This window comes from Typha latifolia, chromosome 8 (assembly GCF_019914945.1).
Source record: "Typha latifolia isolate L0001 chromosome 8, TyphaL0001v2, whole genome shotgun sequence".
Classification (NCBI taxonomy): domain Eukaryota; kingdom Viridiplantae; phylum Streptophyta; class Magnoliopsida; order Poales; family Typhaceae; genus Typha; species Typha latifolia.
In genome coordinates this window covers 69,616-89,056 of record NC_133093.1, presented here as the reverse complement: position 1 = coordinate 89,056, position 19,441 = coordinate 69,616, and the positions used below count along the sequence as shown (strand labels likewise).

At 37.5% G+C, this 19,441-nt stretch overlaps 2 protein-coding genes across 7 annotated transcripts; both read right to left on the bottom strand.

Moving 5' to 3' along the window:
• Nucleotides 1-36: 36 nt before the first annotated feature.
• Nucleotides 37-13,448, bottom strand: LOC140794527 (uncharacterized). Of its 5 annotated transcripts, none has more exons than XM_073146630.1 (8): nucleotides 12,822-13,448; nucleotides 12,568-12,691; nucleotides 10,732-10,861; nucleotides 9,660-9,696; nucleotides 9,339-9,576; nucleotides 2,129-2,222; nucleotides 1,960-2,054; nucleotides 37-493 (listed from the first exon to the last, which is right to left on the bottom strand). In XM_073146630.1, exons 1-6 carry the CDS (start codon nucleotides 13,047-13,049, stop codon nucleotides 2,167-2,169), a joined length of 813 nt encoding a protein of 270 aa, XP_073002731.1. In that variant the 5' UTR covers nucleotides 13,050-13,448; the 3' UTR covers nucleotides 37-493; nucleotides 1,960-2,054; nucleotides 2,129-2,166. The 5 variants fall into 5 exon arrangements, with proteins under 5 accessions (XP_073002731.1, XP_073002729.1, XP_073002734.1 ...); XM_073146628.1 differs by having other exon boundaries at nucleotides 1,960-2,057; nucleotides 12,822-13,444; XM_073146633.1 differs by having other exon boundaries at nucleotides 1,960-2,057; nucleotides 12,568-12,698; nucleotides 12,822-13,363.
• A 558-nt stretch (nucleotides 13,449-14,006) lies between these two features.
• LOC140793258 (cinnamoyl-CoA reductase 1-like) lies at nucleotides 14,007-18,295 on the bottom strand. Of its 2 annotated transcripts, none has more exons than XM_073144632.1 (6): nucleotides 17,922-18,295; nucleotides 17,069-17,238; nucleotides 16,479-16,664; nucleotides 15,323-15,485; nucleotides 14,335-14,524; nucleotides 14,007-14,261 (listed from the first exon to the last, which is right to left on the bottom strand). In XM_073144632.1, exons 1-6 carry the CDS (start codon nucleotides 18,043-18,045, stop codon nucleotides 14,126-14,128), a joined length of 969 nt encoding a protein of 322 aa, XP_073000733.1. In that variant the 5' UTR covers nucleotides 18,046-18,295; the 3' UTR covers nucleotides 14,007-14,125. The 2 variants fall into 2 exon arrangements, with proteins under 2 accessions (XP_073000733.1, XP_073000732.1); XM_073144631.1 differs by having other exon boundaries at nucleotides 16,479-16,660; nucleotides 17,065-17,238; nucleotides 17,922-18,074.
• Nucleotides 18,296-19,441: the final 1,146 nt, after the last annotated feature.

Below are 19,441 nucleotides of genomic sequence, written 5' to 3'. Positions count from 1 at the left end.
GATTTGCTGGTATAATTTAGCAGTACTAGAAAAGAGTAGAGGCAGGCGGTGTTTATCTTTGATGTCAAACCTGTCTCCTTGGATTGCTCCAAAGAAAACTTATTTGAAATTGTAGCAGAGGAAGACCAGTTTTTTTTTAAAAATAAAAAAAAATAATTACATAAGCAGCACCTGAAAACACTAAAGACAAATCCAGATTTGCCTCCTGGATTCTAAACGAATTAATCTTTATCCTACAATTTTGAACTATCTTCCTGTACAGGTTGCCGGAATACAATTCCAGCATCCATCAGACCCATCTGGCATCAGATTGGACGACGAACTTACACACTTGCCAGCAGAAGAGCAAAACCATTTTCAGCTCTTATGCTTTTAGCTCCATCCGGCGGAGCGACTAGACATTGACTCCGGTGACTTGACATTGACTCTGGCACATTGGAGCTACTTTGACACTTCACTCCTGCACCTCCGGTGACAATAGTTAACCAATAACCTGCAAAATTTTGAGAACACTAGTTAAATCATTAACCCCAATTTGGTGCAGCATTCCCAACAATGAAACTCATATGTATCATGATACGCTCTTTTTAAATGGAGAAACTGCAAAGCACTATGATATCCACCAATGGAAAAAGTTGAATATGAGCTACTATATCTTGAGATATCAGAGCAAAAGAAGAACTAGCATCTGGCAATATATGCTCTACTCTGCAAGAAACGCTGAGCAATGTGATAAGAATTCTAAAGTGCATGAACGTAAAAGATTCTGTAACTCCATGGCATAAGATTAAACCAGTAACCAGTCAATCTGGAGACAATGAAAAAAGGAACGTAAGCTGACAGTCGACTTGTGAATAAAAAGGATTTAGAGTGGTAAAATGACTCAAAAGTGCTCCCTGGATCACTCCTTGTTAACCTAAATTGCACAACATTCTCAATAAATTTCTCTAGGTAAAGCCAATTTGCCTTCAACAACCTCCAACCCTATGGAGAAGTCCTAGAAACAAACCATGTAGTATCTCAGATTGCCTAATGTAGTAGAATGTGTTCCTATAGCTCTTTTACTACATAAGAAAAATATCATCTACCTCCCAAAGTTTGAGACAATTATATGATAGCTAATAAAGACTGCCAGATTTTTCTATTGATAATGAAGTAAACTCTAAAACATGACAAAGAGAAACGGCTCTATAAAAGGATTAAGAATGTTACAGTTGCCAGCTAGACATCAAACTTCCTGACTTCCTTCCCTTTGTTTACTACTCCAAACTATAGATCTATCATGAACTCATGTGACTGAAGGGAAAATGAGGGAACCAAACAAAATTTCATTTTACCGACTTCTATTCTGTTATGTTGAGGATTGTCAAATTCACATGCCACCATCCTATGGCCAATCAACATCTTCTTTCTATAAGAATAATAGTTCTACGATGTTGACAAAAATAACTGCACTATCATCAAGTCATATGCAAACCATGAAAGTCTAAGGAGGCCATGGTTTCATGTGTTTCAAAATACAGCATTTATAGTGTTCAATGAGAAAATTAATAAAACAAAAATCTTATATCTTCCTTTTTTTCTTCCCATTAAAAATGAAGAGAATGTGTTTAACCTCCAGTTGATTAAAGTAGGTGTTAAGATGCTGCGTATCAGTTGATCTTAACCATTGGAAATGATATTTCACTAATCCATAAACTAAAAACTAGATTTTATATTACACTTTATTTGTGTAGATGTTTAAAACTTTAAATGCAAAAACTTTAAATACATGAAGCCAAATGGCCCCTAGGAGTTCTCAGTTGTTCATAATTTCGAATGTAAGCCCATTAAACTCGAATACTTTTAGTGGTAGTGAATTGAACTTACTGTAACTTTGTATGATTTACTCTATGATTATTGCAATCAAAGAAAGCATTTAACAACACAAGATTTTGGAGGTGCATCAAAAGAACTAACCTTAGAATGCGAAAGATGACAACTCGCAAGGCAAGAACCATGCTGCTTAGATAGCAGTACTGCTGTCCTTCGTCCTGCTGCAATCTACAGGGTACCTGCTGCAAGGAGAAAGGCATTACAAGTCAATTCAAGTGGAGTTGAAAGAAACTTCGTTTCGAATTAATTTTACCTCAAAATATCACTCCAGATGCTCCTTTCAAACTGCAGTCATTCAATGCCCTGTGTGAAGGGTAAATTGGAGGGTACATATAACTGTGGTTGACCTGGAAGTCGAGAGGCCATTTCGAAGAATGGAAGAACCAATCAACCAAAGAAAAACAAATATTGAAAAAGTTTCAATAATAAATTATCCCGATGCATACTATAAGTTTACATAAACATAAATATGTATGTATAAATAATATGTATTTTGATAAAATTGGTATATAATTGATGTAACAACACTATATCTGGTTTTCATTGTCATTGATAAAAAAAAAATGGGTCCTTTTCTAACTGATAGTATTTCAACTTTCACGTACCAGATAAAATACTAAATAAAATGTCATTTATGCATCTGTTTAGTGTGAACAATGCCCAAAAGCTCCATAGCAAAGCCCATGATTCAAGAGGATGAAGCTTGTACCCAATTATATATATATATAGGAAAGGTAAAGATGCATTACCTCAAAAAAAGGCAAAACACATCAGGTACTAGGAATAATACCCGCATTCCTTGTTTATTCCTCACACCAGTGTTCCGCATGCACCAGGATGATACCCATGTTTACGGCTGTCGAAATAACTCGTAGGCTCATGAGCTCAACTCAATAAGGGCTTGATCATAGTAGCATATATATATATATATATCCTAAACCTCATTATGCCAAAACCTATCTCACTTAAATGCCAAATCCATCTCATCTTCTACTTCCTCGTCAGCGTCTGCACAAATCCACCGGCCATGCCTCCACGACGCCCTAGGTTTCCAACCAACCTCACCACTATCGTCGCCGAAATCTTCACATCCACCTCTGAGATCGAAGTTGATTCTCTTCTCGCACGACATCAACCTGCTTGGCCTCCTCCTATGCCTCTTCTTCTTCTGTTGCCGCACAACCTCCTCCTATAGCTTTCTCTTTGGCGGCATCGTCGTCGTCTTCCTCGGGATCTATGCCACCAAGTTACAGGCTCTAGTTCGCACTAGGATTTGATCTTCCCTACTCGATTTCTCCCTTAAATCTTTGATGTAACATTGCTTGGAGTTGGCTATTTGTAACATTCTGTTTAAATTTGTTATTTGGCTCAAAGATAGTGAAGGTAGGCAGAACGAAAGGAGATTCAAATTATCTTTTTGGTGCTGACTTCTAATCATTTTTGTAGAGAAATTTTGTTGATAGCATGGCAAGATTCCATACTCTGTTACCTACTTTAGGCATTTTAAGAAATTTTTCTTTGGGTTCTAGATTTCTGGTTCTAAAGATTGATTTCTTTGTAATCAAATCAGTTCTCTTCCTGCACTACACCAACTTGCTTAGCCTCCTCCTATGCCCCTTCTCCCATTGATATTGCTCCAACTGGTCTATCACTTCCTCTTGGGGCTTGAGATAGGTAGAACAATTCTCAAGCTTAAGATGAGCCGAGTCGAGTTAGCCTTATCCAGATCTTCTCAAGCTCAAGCTCCAAGAGAAAAATGCTTTTGAGCCAAGCTGAGCTTGGCCTAGATCGCTCAAGCTCGATTCGTTACACCCTTACCCATGTTCCTCTCAATCAATTCCCATGAAGCATAGGCTCGTGGGCATCTCAAAATGATGTGAGGGACCAGCATATTAGGGCAGCTAGCACAAACCCCATCATTGGCCAAAGCTATTGAGTGCAACTAGGGCCAAGTTGGGAGATGGGCCCACATGATCTTTCAAACAAAAATTTTAATTTTGGGATCAATTTGTAACCTCTAGATTATTACTTTCTTAGTAAGGCTCTCATGGGATCCCGCTCCATCTCGGCCTTCATAGGATAAGGCACCATCTTAGTCGAGGAGACACCCACATTAAAGGGCATCTCCCTACCATCCTCGCCCCCAATGGCTGGCTCAGAGGTGAGAGCCATCTCGATGTCCATAGCCACAATCTCTCCTAAAAGAAAACTCCTCCCACTCTTACATCACAACCTCATTAGCCTCAGTTGGTGGCACACTCACTGGCAAAGAGTGTCAAGAGTCAACGTGCATTCAATAACATCTTGGCCAATCCTCCCATAGGAGTAAAAGAACTCATGCAAGCCTTGATACTCGAATTTCACATTCACACACCGATTACCCGCTCCAACTGATAATGCAAGTTGAAAAAGTTTAGCCACGTCAATATCAGCATACATTCTGGCATACCTGGCATCTCGAGCAGGTGATCATGGGTTCGTCCACCCTAAGTGGTTTACTAAGCAAAGCAGCAATGCTAGTTAGTATCTCCAACTTCCAATACTCCTAAGGTAGCCCACAAAAACATACCCATATAATGTGGGCATCATCTTCAATTTGACCAAAATAAAATTGCTTAAGTCCAATTTTGGTCTAATTGTTTATTTTAATTCAGATAATCAATTAAATTAGTCAATTGATCGATATGATAGCCTATATGTGGGGAATGTCCGTATTGAATTATTACCTAAATTGGGTTAGTCAATTTAGGTAAGGTTTAATCAATTAGGATCCTATTAGAATCTCAATTGATAGTTATAGTAAGCTTATATGTAGGGGATGTCCACATTAATTTATTACTTAAATTGGGTTAGTCAATTTAGGTAAGATGATTAATTAGAGTCCTATTAGGAAATAAGTTTCTTTTAAAATCAGCTAGAATCAAAGTTGTTAACCTATCTAAGAGTTATTGCATGAGAAACAAGGATAAGTTGGAACAAAATTATTTTGAGATCTCTCACTTTCTCCCTTGTGTTCTTCTTCTTCTTCTCTCTCTCTCTCTCTCTCTCTTTCTCTCCCTTTCTCCTACTCTGTCTTAAGATTTTTCTCTAATCTCTTCTACTTCCTCTCTAAACCTCTCTCCTTCTTCAATCTCTACTTTTTTCGTTGGTTATTGCTGCTGTCCAGAGGATTCCAGTAGTGAAAGAGAATCTTTGAGTGCCCGGACGTGAAGAGGACTTGATTTCAAAGTAAAAGCACTACTATTCCATTTATTGGTAAACCTAAACTCTACATTCTTTCCTTACACCATATTATAGGCCTTTCTACTATCAACATACATATTTGAGAGTTGAGGAAGCTACTGCCTTATCTGAGTGGTTTTCTCTCCTTCCATCTAGAAAGAATTGACTGCAGAATCTCAATAGGAACTAGCTTGCCTAAGAATTTAGCAAAGAGCGCAGATTTCCACTCCCTGCAGTTGCTAGCCAAGTGTTCTATGTCAACCTCCAACCTATCCGAGGTTTGTGTCGATACAAGATGATGCTTGTTGGTCCGAGCCTGGCCGGGTCCCAAGCATCCCTTCTTTAACAATCTGAGAGTCCAGCGGACAAGGTTGGGGAAGCATGGGGTTTGCCCAGCAAAGAGCAAGAACATTAAACGCAAAGAAAAAATCGTCAAACTATTTTTGGAGCTCAACTATCACTTTTTTCCTATGCCTAATTATATTTACAAACCAATAAGTTATTCAAATGTACATGCTTTTTCACAGAAATAATAGTTATAATCACATTAATTTATTACGTGCAAGCCATAATATAATAATTGCGTGGGATCCACAATGCATCAAGATTGTCCAAGGGAATTTACTTCCAGTATTAGCAATGCTAGCAGGTCATGTAAGGAAGTCAAGATTTTCACCAAAACAGTGCTGATGTATATTGTATGTTTTTACAGTATTGCGACTGCAGCAATAGCATGACAACAAGGTGATTCAAAGAGAAACCTGAAGTTCCATGACAGAGGATGTCTGATTGCATTAATGCCAAGGTAACCTCTAATTCAGAGGCTACAAACAGCGGATACTAGGTTGAGTAGATCTGCAGTTAATCTACCAATGTAGTAAGCAGCTGAAATTGATTATGAACTATAGGATGGAGGAGCAGGAATGAGAGGAGAAAGGGAAGAAAGAAGTGAGAGAAGGAAAAGAAAAAATGAGTTGTATTGCTAGTAGATAAAATTAGGTTCTAAGTAGTGTATAGAATGGCAGATTTGGCGGCCACCATGTCGCAGCGGCGCATCAGGCGCTGTGCTAAGCGGAATGATGTTGGCAATAGGCAGGTGGACAGCTTGGTAGGTCGCCTAGGCACTGGAAAGCACTAGGCGGGCCGAGCGGCTCGTTTTGGTGGTCTAGAAGTTCAACTGGCTGACTAAATGAAGCGGGTCAAATCAATAAAGTGGGCCGGATCGGGTTTGATAAGTTATCCTAACAAGCCGTTGTATATATAAAAAAAATCTTCCTCACTCTCCTCTGTCGCTCTTCTCTCTCGCGCGCAATCCTGTAACTAGATCCTAAACCCCTCTCTTTATCAATCATTCTTTCCCTTCCACGCCGGCAGCAACAAAGGCATTAGCGAGCAGCGACCAGTCAACATCGATCTTCCCTCTCTCCTCTCTCAATCATCCTCTCTCAAATGATTGTGGATGGCAGCAGACAACTGTGGATCGCTTCGGTAAGCAAACAACATTGGAAGACGGTATGATCTTTCTCCTCTCTCTCATTCTCTCCCACTTTTTCCCGTCGATGGACTACTATAATTATTTTAATATTAGATTGCCTTCTACCTAGGCAATGGCGTGACAACCTGTCACTTGCGACCGCCCTTCAATACATTGGTTTAAAGTATCAATATCGGTATCGGTCATCAAGGAGAACAATACATATCGACAGTATCGACCTTTAAATCAAGCATTTCAATTTTGAACTATTTTTTCATTTCTTAAATTTTAAATATAAAATAAAACATAGAAAAATCTTACAAGTTGAGGAAAATAATAAAAAGAATATTTAGATTACTCATATAAGATAGATAGTAACAACATAATGTGAAAAGTGAAAATGCTAAGAAAGGAGTGAGCAAAGGAGAAGGAAAAAATAGAACGTGTACTACTAATAGATAAAACTAGGTTCTAAATATCATATCAGTATTGTTTAGATCGTCAGAGAGAATGACATATATCGCAATATCGGCCGCTATATCGGGGTTCGGTTTTGAACTATTTTTTAATTACTTCAATTCTAAAAAAGAAGAAAAAAGTAGAATTTGTACTACTAATAGATAAAACTAGGTTTTGAATATCATATCGGTATCGTTTCGATCGTCAGAGAGAACGATATATATCGCAGTATCGAACACTATATTGGAGTTTGGTTTTGAACTATTTTTTAATCAATTCTAAAAAATGATATAAAATATAGAAAATCTTAAAGTTGAGGAAAACAGTAAAAATAAAATTTAGGGTATTCACATAAGATAGTAACAATATAATATAAAGAATGAAAATACTAAGAACAATATCAAATTTCAGATGCATTCAGTAAATACATGTGTCTATCACTTTATCATCATCACCACTTTTGCAATAGATGGAAGAAAGTCTCCTGTAGATGAGTCTAACAACCACCCTTACAACAAAGATGAGCATAAGGGTGTTAAAAGAAAAACTAAACAAGGATGGAGTGAAGGAAGGAAAAAAGAGCAAAACAAAAGGGAATAGAGAAAATAAGAAGGAAACGGAAAATATGGCGCTCAAAATATCAAGACATCAAGAGATCAATAATTGATGTACCGAGTTTAGGTTAGATGCAACTTATGATGTCTTCTGCATATAGTCTACATAAAAGAAAAAAAAATCAAAATTATATTTAAGGCCGATAAGACCAATAAGTATAGGGTGGTAATGACCAATACTTGAATAATACAAGACAAAATCAACAGGGAAATTTGTTTCGACCCCAATTTCATATCGATAAGGGCCAATACCAATATGTATCAATCAATACTCCAAACCGTAGAAAAAAGATATGGAATCCACTAGACTACCACAAAAGGACCTGTAAAACTACAACATATACCAAACTTGGTTTCCTTAATACCTTAACATTAAACTTCTTACTTAGTATCAACTTGTGACCATCTAAGAAAATGGTGTCCAAAAGAGGACCCCACCAATTTGTGGTTTTGGAAGGACAAAACAACTTACCTCTTATTTTTGTAGAGGTTGTTTACATGACTTCTAGCTGTTGAAATCATCTAATAATAACTATAAAGTTAGACCACTGTAGATTTACCTTTTATGGCTCCTCGATGCATCAAACATGCACTCATATCTTCATTTGGTAAATTGATAAAGTTGTTGAATGGAAAGCATGCTTCAACTATGATTGGAAATATTTTTTTCAATAACACTGAAGATCAACGATGGTCGTGCCAACCAGCACGGGGCGTGTCCTTCAATACTTACCGTGTCGGTAGTGTACCAGCACGTGGCAAAAGGGGTGCCACCCGACACCCCTCCTAGCAGCGATCTGTTCGTCGTCGTCATCACCATTGCAGCACCCCTCCTAGCAACATCCACTGGCCATCGCCGTTGCTGCTCGTCTTCGCGCTTTGTCATTTACTACCGACCTTGTTGTCAAGTTTGCCATCACCGCTCACTGCTTGCTGCCCACCATTCGCGTGCCTGAGCTCAACCATGAAGGCACTGCTCACACCTGGATCGGGTGCCCTAGCTTGAGGAAGAAATGGTCGGGTGGATTGAGTCAGGTGCGAGTAGCGCCTTCGTTGGCGAGCTTGGGAACGCAAATGATTGGTGACAATGAGGTCGGCAGCAAGCAACGATGACGAGGTCAACGACAAGATTGATGGCGAGCGGCGAAGGATGAAGGTGAGTAGGCTTCCTCCTCTTTTCCTCTCCTTCCTTGCAGCACAGCCGATGGTCAACACATGGCACGACCATCCTTGCTGAAGATCTCTAAAACTAGTAATTCGAGAGCTCCTTATTGGATCCAGTGCATTGAGAAACTTTTTTTTTGAAAGATGAGCTTAGGAAAAACAAACAGTCTAAAAAGCTAGCAGACTATAGGGAGAAAGACGATTTGACAGTGATCCGATATGTGGTACAACTACAACACGACCAAATGTTTTAATCACGCATGGAATGTCAGCATTGAGCAACCAAGCAAAAATTATGATGAGGAAATTTTAAGCAAGGACAACTGATTGCTTAGCTTATGATCGCAATTATTGAAGCTACCATGGAATATCACATTACTCTTCATGCATCTCCCACTGCATATGGACTAAAATTTGAATTTTAAATATAGAGAATATCATGGAAAGACATAGTATGTAATCATTCCATGCAATAGCGAACATACAAGCTAAAGTTCCACAATGTTAATACTTTCAAATTAGAAGCTTGCCTGCAGGATATGCAGGCTGAATAGCAGGTATGGCTGTGGTTGTTACTGCATTGACATTTGGACCAGATAATTGCAAAAGATAATGACCAGGCAAGGCATGAGCCGGAGCTGGTGTATAGCCATGACCACCAGGAAGAGAATGGGTAAACTCCCCATATGGGAGAACAGCGGTATTTAATGTTCCAGGTAGACCATATACTTGAACATATTGTTGTCCTGTGTAAGGATTGTACACATTCTACAAAACTAAAAACAACTATTAAAGGATATCTGCAAGTTGGTTTATAAAAGAAGTCTTTACAGTAAACAATAGTTCCTAACCTGTTGATATATGTATTCAGGTCCATATGCTGTACACCTGCATGAGGAAGCAATTGACCCGTTGAAAACTTTCACCATCACATCTTGCTTATTCACAGGAGAAAATTCTTCAGTAAAATTAAACAGTGTGAAGTGCAGCCCTAAAACAGCAATTTTCGCTAAGTTTTCACAACAATAATGTCATTACCCATAAACATAATATATGGATATGTTAAAAAATAAGGATATGATATGCAAAGACTAATGTGTGTAGAAAAAAAGGAACACACACACATATACATATATAAATGTACACATGCAGTACACACATACATATATATTGTTTCTATACATATATAAACCTCCACAAATAAAAATATATACTCGTAAATGCTCGTATTATATATAATTTTAATTCTTCTTAAACATGTGATTTTGTATAATCTAAGCGCATTAACTTATTTGTCAACTACGCTAATCATTTGATAAATTATGTTACTGATATGAATGGCAAAGAAGAATAATTTATATATAATCTAAGAGCTCGTTGTTGCATGAAATCCTAATTAGGTCTCTTTGAAATATGCAGATGATGCCTAATAGGAAAACATCTAGGATCAACTTTATTACTACAAAATTCCTGACCTAATAAGAGATCCCCTTATTTTTTGAACTATTCAAGAAGTATCTGAGAGTATCCAATTTTTTAATTTTATTTTCAAAATATTGGATGGCCTAAGGAAATATCTGAAACATATGCATGAATGATTTGACAAGTATGTATCCAATACGATAGGACAAGACCATAATGTATTTGTGCTTCCTAGGTCATTTCATTGCACAAATCCCTCAGTCTAGCTCTAAAACTTATACAGTTATACCAATGTCTTAGCTCATCAACAATCTAAAAAATGAATAAAATTTGACTGCTTAGTATTAATGGTCAACAATAAATGTCATGTTTCTTTTTTTTTCTTTTTGTTGCTGTACTCTTAATAGGAAGAGTAGCTGACTGCATCTTCAAGATCCAAATTTTGCAAGTTCAAATTCTGGGCATATGACATTTGGACAAGGAGTCAACAGATTAACTTACCCATGCGGTGGATATGAAAAGGATTGTTGATAGTTGTATGGAGATGCTTGTTGATAAGCAGAGCTTCCAACATAAGCACCTCGTGTAACTCCCACACTTCCAAAGTAAGGGACTGCCGGCCTTAGGTGTGCTTATCACAGAAAAGAAAAAAAAATTACATAACATTATTTGCTTGAGATATAGACCAAGGCACATGGAAAGCAGAGGGCATGTCTTAAATGATTCAATTGTATTAATGCTTGAGAAACAGCAGGAAAACCCCAAAAACAAGTGCTCTAAAGTCAATAATATGTAGAACAACAAAGTACCAATCTCGCCTGAGAATGAAGATATTTATTTCTCTTGAATATTAAAAAATATCGGGGATCCTTGCCCCAGGAGTATGAATCTATTAGGGTCTTTGAAATAGGAATGTAACCTTCTGCAAAGTATGATGGTATCTCAAAGAAAAGATGGAACCGAGAAGTTGTTCCATTTGCACGAATCTGTAGATAGGCATAGTTTGTTTAAGAGGTAAGGGGCTTACCATTGCATCCAAGAGGTTATAGGATCAAATGTTGGAAACAATTCAGAAATGAGGGTAAGAATACATAAACATCCCAACTTAGACCCTTTCTGTAGAGCTCTTTTATTGATATTGTGTTTCAACTTTCAAGTTCTACAAACCCTGACTGACGCATTCAAACCGTAAATAGAGCAGTCCCTATAGTGAATGTTTAAAATAGATATCTATCAGAACCATACACAGATATCCCATTCCTTCGGTGAAATTCCTAAAAGGCTAGAGCATGCTTTGAAACTTTTGCCATGGAAAGAGTTGATAGGGATAAATTGCAGGTGACAAATCTAATAAATTCATATTTGTTCTTCTCCAAAGTTAAAATGTTTGCTAAATCTTCAATCAAATTTATTCCATACTTTGGGTCTGGTTTGGGGGTCCACTGAATAGACTCCTTTGAATACTATATTGGGAAAACAAAGCTTACTCAATTACCAAGGAAATAGGAATCAAATGGGAAGTTCCGTTAAGGAAACAGATCTCCCAATTAAATTTAAATTGAATGCCTAGTGTAAATTAGTTAAATTGACTTGTGGACAACTCCCACAAGTACAATGATAATAAAGCCACCAGAAGGACACCCCACACCTAGAGTAATCCAAATCCTCGAGTTGGTTAGTCCAGCCAGAAAAGTTAAGCCAATCTAAATCAACCTAACAAATTAGCATCTTTATTAATCAAATAAAGCCCAAAGAAGATAATCCTAACAGATACAAAAGGCGAAGAAAGAAAAAGTTCCTCGTAATATTCATACAAAATGCAAAACTTTTTTCGGAATTAAATGTGTAAATGTCAGCATATTTCTTCAATTAAATGAAGTGCAAGAGAACAGCTATAGATCACCAAATAAATAGCACAACATAATGAACAATTATGAGTATTATAATAGATAAAGGTAACAGAAAATTGATAAGATAACAAACTTTTTACCCACTTAAATATGAAAGAAGACTGAATTTACATCATTAACTCATTACGAGGATATTTGGCAACAAAGTTCATACATCGCCCAAAAGACTAATGACAATATTTTTTTTCCTATTATAATAGAAAGCTCATAGAATTAACTTTGATGATGAATCAAAAGCAGCAAAAACATTTGCAAGAACATTAACGATGGCACAGATGTAACAAGAACATCAAATATAATAATAACATTTAGATAGAAGTATAGAACACAATATAGCAGCAAAACATTTATAAGAAGACCAATAATGACATGAGAACATAACCCAAAAAAAAAAAAATCACATTCCGAATTAAACATTCCAACCTACCTAAAGGTACAGCTGGCCGTGGACGCCCTACAGAAGCCAAATTGCAATTAGCTCGTCTACCATCAATGAACGGGCTAGGATTCACGCAAGCCCTCCTTGCCGATTCTGGATCCCGGAACGTAACCTGGAGCCTCCATACAAAACATCATCCAAAACACTCATAAAGATGGAATCTTTTTATTTTTAATGATCTCCAATTGCAAAACCGAATCTTGATGACAAAATAACATGAAGTAACCCATAAAACTACTCACAAAACCATAGCCCTTGGATCTCCCGGTGCTCTTGTCGGCTATCACAACGGCCTCAAGGATATCGCCGAACGGCTCAAAGTGGCGCCTCAGCGACTCGCTCTGCGTCTCCCATGCCAATCCCCCGACGAAGACCTTGGTCAAGGTGGTGTCCCCGAAGGGGGAATTCAAGTAGTGGAGCGCGGAGCTAGAGCTCGATCCCGACCCTGGAGTCGGATGCTGAGGGATCATCGATCGAGTACCACCAAAATACGAACTTAATTGAACGGGACGGGGGCAGGAGTGAAGGATCAGGTGATTCGAGGATGGACCCAATAAACCCTAGGAGGGAGGGAGGAGGAGGTATAGGGAAACCCTAGCTTGGCTTTATAGGGTAAGAAGGAAGGAAATTGGAGATGGGTTTCTTTGCAATTTACGGAAAGAGATGATTGATTGGAGACTGAGAAGAAACTTTATTCGCCTGAGAGAGAGAGAGAGAGAGAGAGAGAGAGAGAGAGAGAGAGATTTATGTGGATCCTTCTCTTCTCCCCCGCCCCCCTTCGGTTATTTACTTTTGTTGCTGGTCGTCATCTTATAGCTGCGGCTCTCTCTTCTCTCTGGTGTTCTTTTTACGTAATTACCATGACATTCTTTAATAACATACTATTCTTTACCATAACAATCATTTAAGAGTGTTTACAGTTACAATATTATAGAGATCCCACCTTTACCGTTGTCCAGTAGAAAATGGATCTTTCTAGGAGAACATACAAAGAAGTATAGGTGGTACTTTTATCCATTGACAAAGACCACATAGTCCACAAAGAACTTGGAAGGAATCTTTCACCAAACAATCACACATTTGCATATAATTGGATATACAAATGGACCCACATACTCTTTTTTCAGTGGATGGACAGGTTGAATTTTTTTTTTTTTTTTTTTTTTGATTCAGCTCCAACTCAGAGACGATGCGAGAAGATCATGCAAACAAATTCGCATAACGTGGAGAAGCTTCTGCGAGAAGAATTAATCCATCAATCAAATATTTGAGTAATTCCTTCCAATTAGGTAGTTTCAAATTCAGCTTTATAATATTCATCATCCAAACACTCATCAAGAATATGTTAATTGTTTCTATTAATTCAGAATAGAAGATTCACCCAGCATTAATCTTTCAGAACAGAATCAAGAACATTCAGCCAAGAATGGATGAAAACTAGAGATAACATTGCAAATTTGATGTAGTAGTCTTCTGAAACACTAATAATGTTTACTCTTCTGAAACATTTCTACTCACAACAGTATTCCTTAAAGCAAATGGAACTCTAATCTCCATTCAATAAACCAGCAGCTTGATAGCATTCAACACTGTCCACAAAACTCTCCTCTAACGGTCTACATTTCCAGCCCAGCATCTGTAATTTCCTGGAACTAATTGCAGTTTCAGCAGCTTCAGTAAAACTGCCATTGATAAACAAAAAAGAAGTTAGTGTGTGATGCAGATATAAATTATTTGGCAATAAGGCAGGCTTACTTTTTTGGGTACTTATAGTTTGGATACAAGCTCTTGAGCATGTCTACCATGTCGCGCATTCTTATTGAATGTGAAGCACAGATGTGACGGCCGGATGCATCTGGCTTCTCATACATTAAGAGCAGTGCATCAGCCACATCTCGAACATCCACAAGGTGTCTGACACTATTCTCTACCGACTCTCTGGCACCTGGTTGAAGGATGGGAAATACAATGTCTTTACTGTTATGCTGCATGGTGGCATTGCTAGCAAAAAAACTGAGATTATAATAAGCAGTGATAACTCACCAATTATACTAAAAATTTAATAGTAATTTTTATATTTTATATTCTAACACTCCTCGTTTTTAAGCTTCAGATATTTTGATAGGCCCAAGAAATAAATCAGACTTAAGAACAATATTTTTGAAAAGTAGATAGGTTTAACAAGATTCTAACTCAAGACATTTGCTCTAATATCATGTTAACTAAAGGTGATTTTTATATTTTATATTCTAACAAGTAATAAATCTACTAAAACAAAGAAATGGATTATTTTGCGCCTTCTACCCTTTACATTAATCTCATAGTATTTTAAAGTTGTCTATATACTCAGATGATTTATTCCATGAGTATTAGGTCAAAATAGTTTTGTTAAGATGTCCTTTGACATTTATTATTATACTTATCAGTTGGTTAGGATTTAACGTGTCCCACCCTTAAATCCACCTGATTATTTGGGTACCTGCAAGCACTTTTGACCTAGTAACCTAAGAAAAGCTCAAATCAACTACACAAGTCAGTCAGATCAAGCTTGGATCAACCTTGACCTGATGAATCAAGTCATTTCATCTGGCCTGATTTGATTTTACTCGAGATGTAACCATGACCTAATCAATGAGTTGATATATGATGCAAATATGATGTATACAAACTTTTTAGAAAAAAAAAATCAACAAGATATCTGCAGATAAACCAAGACGATTAGAAGAATTTTGTACTGCTCTACCTTTCAAAACATTGATTAGAAACAGGCTGCTAGCGTTGACTGTAGATTGCAGCATAGGTCCAATAACCATACATGGCAAAACAGTTACTACATCAAGTCCATTTTTCTCTGCATATTCCAGTGCTTCACTCTCTGCCAGTGTCTTTGCAAGGCAATACCAATTCTGGAAAAATCACAGTAAACAGAAATGGTATTCATAATGGGTTAATTAGTACAAGAAGTATCTAGGATATGCTATCGAACACATGAAAGTTTCAAGCTAGATCAACCCAACAAAACAGAGAAAAAAGACTACAAGATGAAGTAAAAATTTAAACTTACTTCAACAAGACTGTTCCTAGGACAGGCCAACAATCCATAAAACATGAAATCACATCAGGAACAAAAGATTAAATTTATTGTAATTTATAAATGGACAGTTGGTCTTACAATATTTAGCATACTAAGTACTAGCAAAATTATTCCAAATTGGAACAGTCTAAGAAACCAGACAGCATGTTCTATGATGTAAAGGAAACAAAAGTCACCGGTTGCCTTATCATGGCCTAGAGATTGTTTTCAATGAAACATACTCTATGAGCATGTAATTGGTATCTATTGACCTAATAGAACAAACTGACATGCAAACAAATACAACCATTTTTCTCACTAAGCTAAGGAACTATGTTTTCCCTCTCGCAGATGGGAATTATTTTGTAGTTAAAAAAAAAGACACATTTGAAAGTGAACATAAACTTTGTGTTGTTACTTTCTTCTGACACCTTAAGCATCTATACTGTCATACTAGAAACTAAAGTTAGAGGCAGTAGAACATCTAGATGATGCTGGTATCAATGGGTTTACTGCTTGTGATAACTACAGATGACTGTCTAACCATATAGACAAAAAGTACACAACCGTATGCTAGACATCACTTGATTGTTCCGCTCAACTAAGAACTTTTGGATAAGCCACTGATGTAAAAGAGTAAGGTGTTAAATAATGGACCTACAACGAAAATTACACCTAACAGAAGCAAGGGAGACAAGTTGAATGCCTTAGAAGAACAAAAATCTGAGGCATGGATATGTAAAATAGTAAATGATCCCAAATGTTCGCTTTATGAAATTTCTATATTCCAGTAAATATTACTTCTTTCAAATGCCTTTTCAAGTACCTCAGTAGTTCTACAGTACTCCTTGTCCGACCAGCACTCCTCATCCAAGATCTTACCCTTTGGCCAATTTGGATTCATCATAACAGAAACAACAGATGATGCTACAACAACTCGTTTAACTTTTGCATCTAAGCATGCCTTCAATACATTCAGAGTGCCTGTTACAGCTGGAGACAGTACAGCTACCTGCGACACAATCATACTTAAATAAGTTGATGAAAATCAAGACAACAAGTATGTGCACTTGCTTCCCGGACATGATGCAACAGAAAGCTGCGTAAATCATCACATTTAAAGGTGATGAGGAACTATAAAGCATGGAATACATGATGCCAGCTTTTCATTATGTCAATTAACTACTAAGACATCTTACTTTACTTTAAAAATAACCGGGTAATAGAGCCTCAATCCACAACTCCTTTTTGACACTAATCTACAAATATCTCAAAGCATTACATATATAAACACAAGTTGCACTTCATGCTATTCCAATGCAAGTTTGACATAGATTAAGTGAAGCTCAGGAAAGCATCTTAGAATGGGAAGAAAGAAAACAAGCTCTGAAAAGGATTAAGTGAGTCAAGACTTGCCTCAGGATTGGGTACTTTGGTTGAAGGAACAGGACAGGCTACATGAAAGACTACTTCACAGCCATCAATAGCTGACACTACGTTGTTGTAATCAAGCAGGTCTGCCTTAAAGAGGAGCAGATTTTCGGACGCATTATCCAATTTCTTCAGATGATTATTCTTTTCATCACCTGAGAACAAATTTAACATATTCATTGTAAATTAACAAATCTTATTTAATTTACTTATTTCTATAAATTAAATAAAACAACCTATCAGTTAATGAATCTCATTTCTATGGTCACGGTCTAAGCCTTTTACTAACAAGATTGACAACCAAGATGAGGAAACCCCATACTTATCCTTTCACTAACATTACATGCAATGCTTCCACTCTTTACACGCTTGCAACTCGCCGCAATGTAATTCCAAAATCGCAGCCCACCCCCTTCTGAATCCATTTCTTTCTTCAATACGAGAAGATACCAACCAAATACTGTTACGTCTTCGTCAACTTAGAAATAGCTCGAGGGGTGTGAGGGTTATAAAAGGCCAAAACAAATACCCACCGTAGCGTTGAGGAAATAATACAAGAAAAGGATAACAACTTGGGGCAATTTGACAAACAACTCTTTTAAGCTAACAAGATTGAATTTTTATGTGCACCTTCTATATAAATTATATATTATATATATTATATAAAAGATGTGCATCTATTGTAAACAAATAAAATCACTCAGTTTTAAGGAGCTCAATCTTATTATTACCGAACTTCAAAACTTTTTTTTTTAATTTTCTCAAATGCCAAGTGACCTAAAACGATTCGAAGTATAACCCAGATAAGATGAACACAGGGGAAGTGCGTATTACTTACTTGGGTCTCTAACAGTTCCATGGACGATGTAGCCTTTGGAGAGCAGCAGCTTCACCAGCCATGAAGCTACGAACCCTCCTGCGCCGGTCACACATACCCTCTCCTTCTCCCCCATCGCCTCCATTAATTCCACTCACTCTCTCTCTCTCTCTCTCTCTCTCTCTCTCTCTTATATATATATTCTCTCTCTCTTATATATATATATATATAAATCTTTAATTAGAAAGAGCTTTGCCGACTGGATCTTTGTGGTTTGTTTATATAGGCATCTCTTTGTGGTTTGTTTATATAGGCATCTCTTTGCGGTTTGTTTATATAGGCATCTCTTTGTGGTTTGTGGTCTTAATTTAAGGACATCACCAATTGCCTACGTCAGCTTCCTTTCGTTTTTTTCTAAACTCTTTATGACACATCTTCTCGGTTGTCTTTTTTTATTGATAGATTCTTCGGTGGTCTTTTTTAATTGATAAAGAAAGGTCGATTTCATTTTTCATATATTTTTTTTATTTCTCGGAAAATGATATCTGCAGGGACTGTTTAAATAAATAAGCAGCTTGCGCTCAGCTCGAGTATAAATGAGCTGAGCTTAATTAAAATTTCAGGATCGACAAATTCAAAATAATTAAATTATATTATAACTATTAAATTTTGATTTGATGGCTTGTTTAAAGTTTAAACTGAAATCCGACTTTTCTTAAATCTTGAATAGGCTCATTTAAAACTAGAATTGAGACTAGTTTAAGTTTGAATAGGCTCATTAAGGCTCGAATTTAATTAGATGAAACAGAGTCTAGAAGAGATTTTAGGATCGAAATTTTGATCCGAGCCTCGGATAGGCTCAGCTCTCTAGCAACACCAGTTCAAGATTAGTTGCTAACTATAAATGTAACACCCATGTATAAAAAAAAAAAATATCAGCGCATGCACTATGCGCGTGCACTCTAACCGCAGCGCACGCGCTGACTCCTTCTTCCTCCTCCCCCACCTCTTGCAGTTAGTTACGAGAAGTGGGAGAGAAGTGCGTCGGAGTGGAGCTAACTCCACTCCGCTGCCCTCTCCACCTCATCCCTATTTAAACCCCCATCCCCCTCACCTTCTAGGTTTGGTTTCACTCTTCGAAATTCCTCTCTCTCTCTCTCTCTCTCTCTCTCTCTCTCTCTCTCTCTCTCTCTCTCTCTCTCTCTCTCTCTCTCTCTTTCTTCCTTTCTCTCTTTTCTCTCTCAAGCCGCCGAAGCTTTCGTCGCGAACAGCGAGTCACCGGAGCATCGGCATCTAACCAAAACCCCCTCACCTCGATCCTCAGGTTAGCCTCCATCCCCTCTTTAGTTTAATTTGAAATTAATCATGTGTAATTAGGAATTTATGTCTGCCTTCACCGGAGAAATTCGCCGGCCGGCGATCTCGGGTCAACCACCTACCGGTCCGGAAAGTTTCCCCGCTTCAGCCCCTTGTTGTGGGTACCCACGGGGCGCGAGGGAGGTGATACCATGTCGCCTCCCACCGCCGGGTTTCTTAGGCAC

What these genes read in the sequence shown, in the direction of transcription:
- LOC140794527 (XM_073146630.1), bottom strand. Translation starts at nt 13,049, where the DNA reads ATGATCCCTCAGCATCCGACTCCAGGGTCGGGATCGAGCTCTAGCTCC. An exon ending in GATCCAAGGGCTATGGTTTT is followed by an intron (nt 12,692 to 12,821) that starts GTGAGTAGTTTT and finishes TGGAGGCTCCAG; the next exon opens with GTTACGTTCCGGGATCCAGA. An exon ending in TCAGCCTGCATATCCTGCAG is followed by an intron (nt 2,223 to 9,338) that starts GCAAGCTTCTAA and finishes CTCGACTTCCAG; the next exon opens with GTCAACCACAGTTATATGTA.
- LOC140793258 (XM_073144632.1), bottom strand. Translation starts at nt 18,045, where the DNA reads ATGGAGGCGATGGGGGAGAAGGAGAGGGTATGTGTGACCGGCGCAGGA. An exon ending in TGGAACTGTTAGAGACCCAA is followed by an intron (nt 17,239 to 17,921) that starts GTAAGTAATACG and finishes ATTTGTTCTCAG; the next exon opens with GTGATGAAAAGAATAATCAT. An exon ending in TCTAATCAATGTTTTGAAAG is followed by an intron (nt 14,525 to 15,322) that starts GTAGAGCAGTAC and finishes TCCTTCAACCAG; the next exon opens with GTGCCAGAGAGTCGGTAGAG.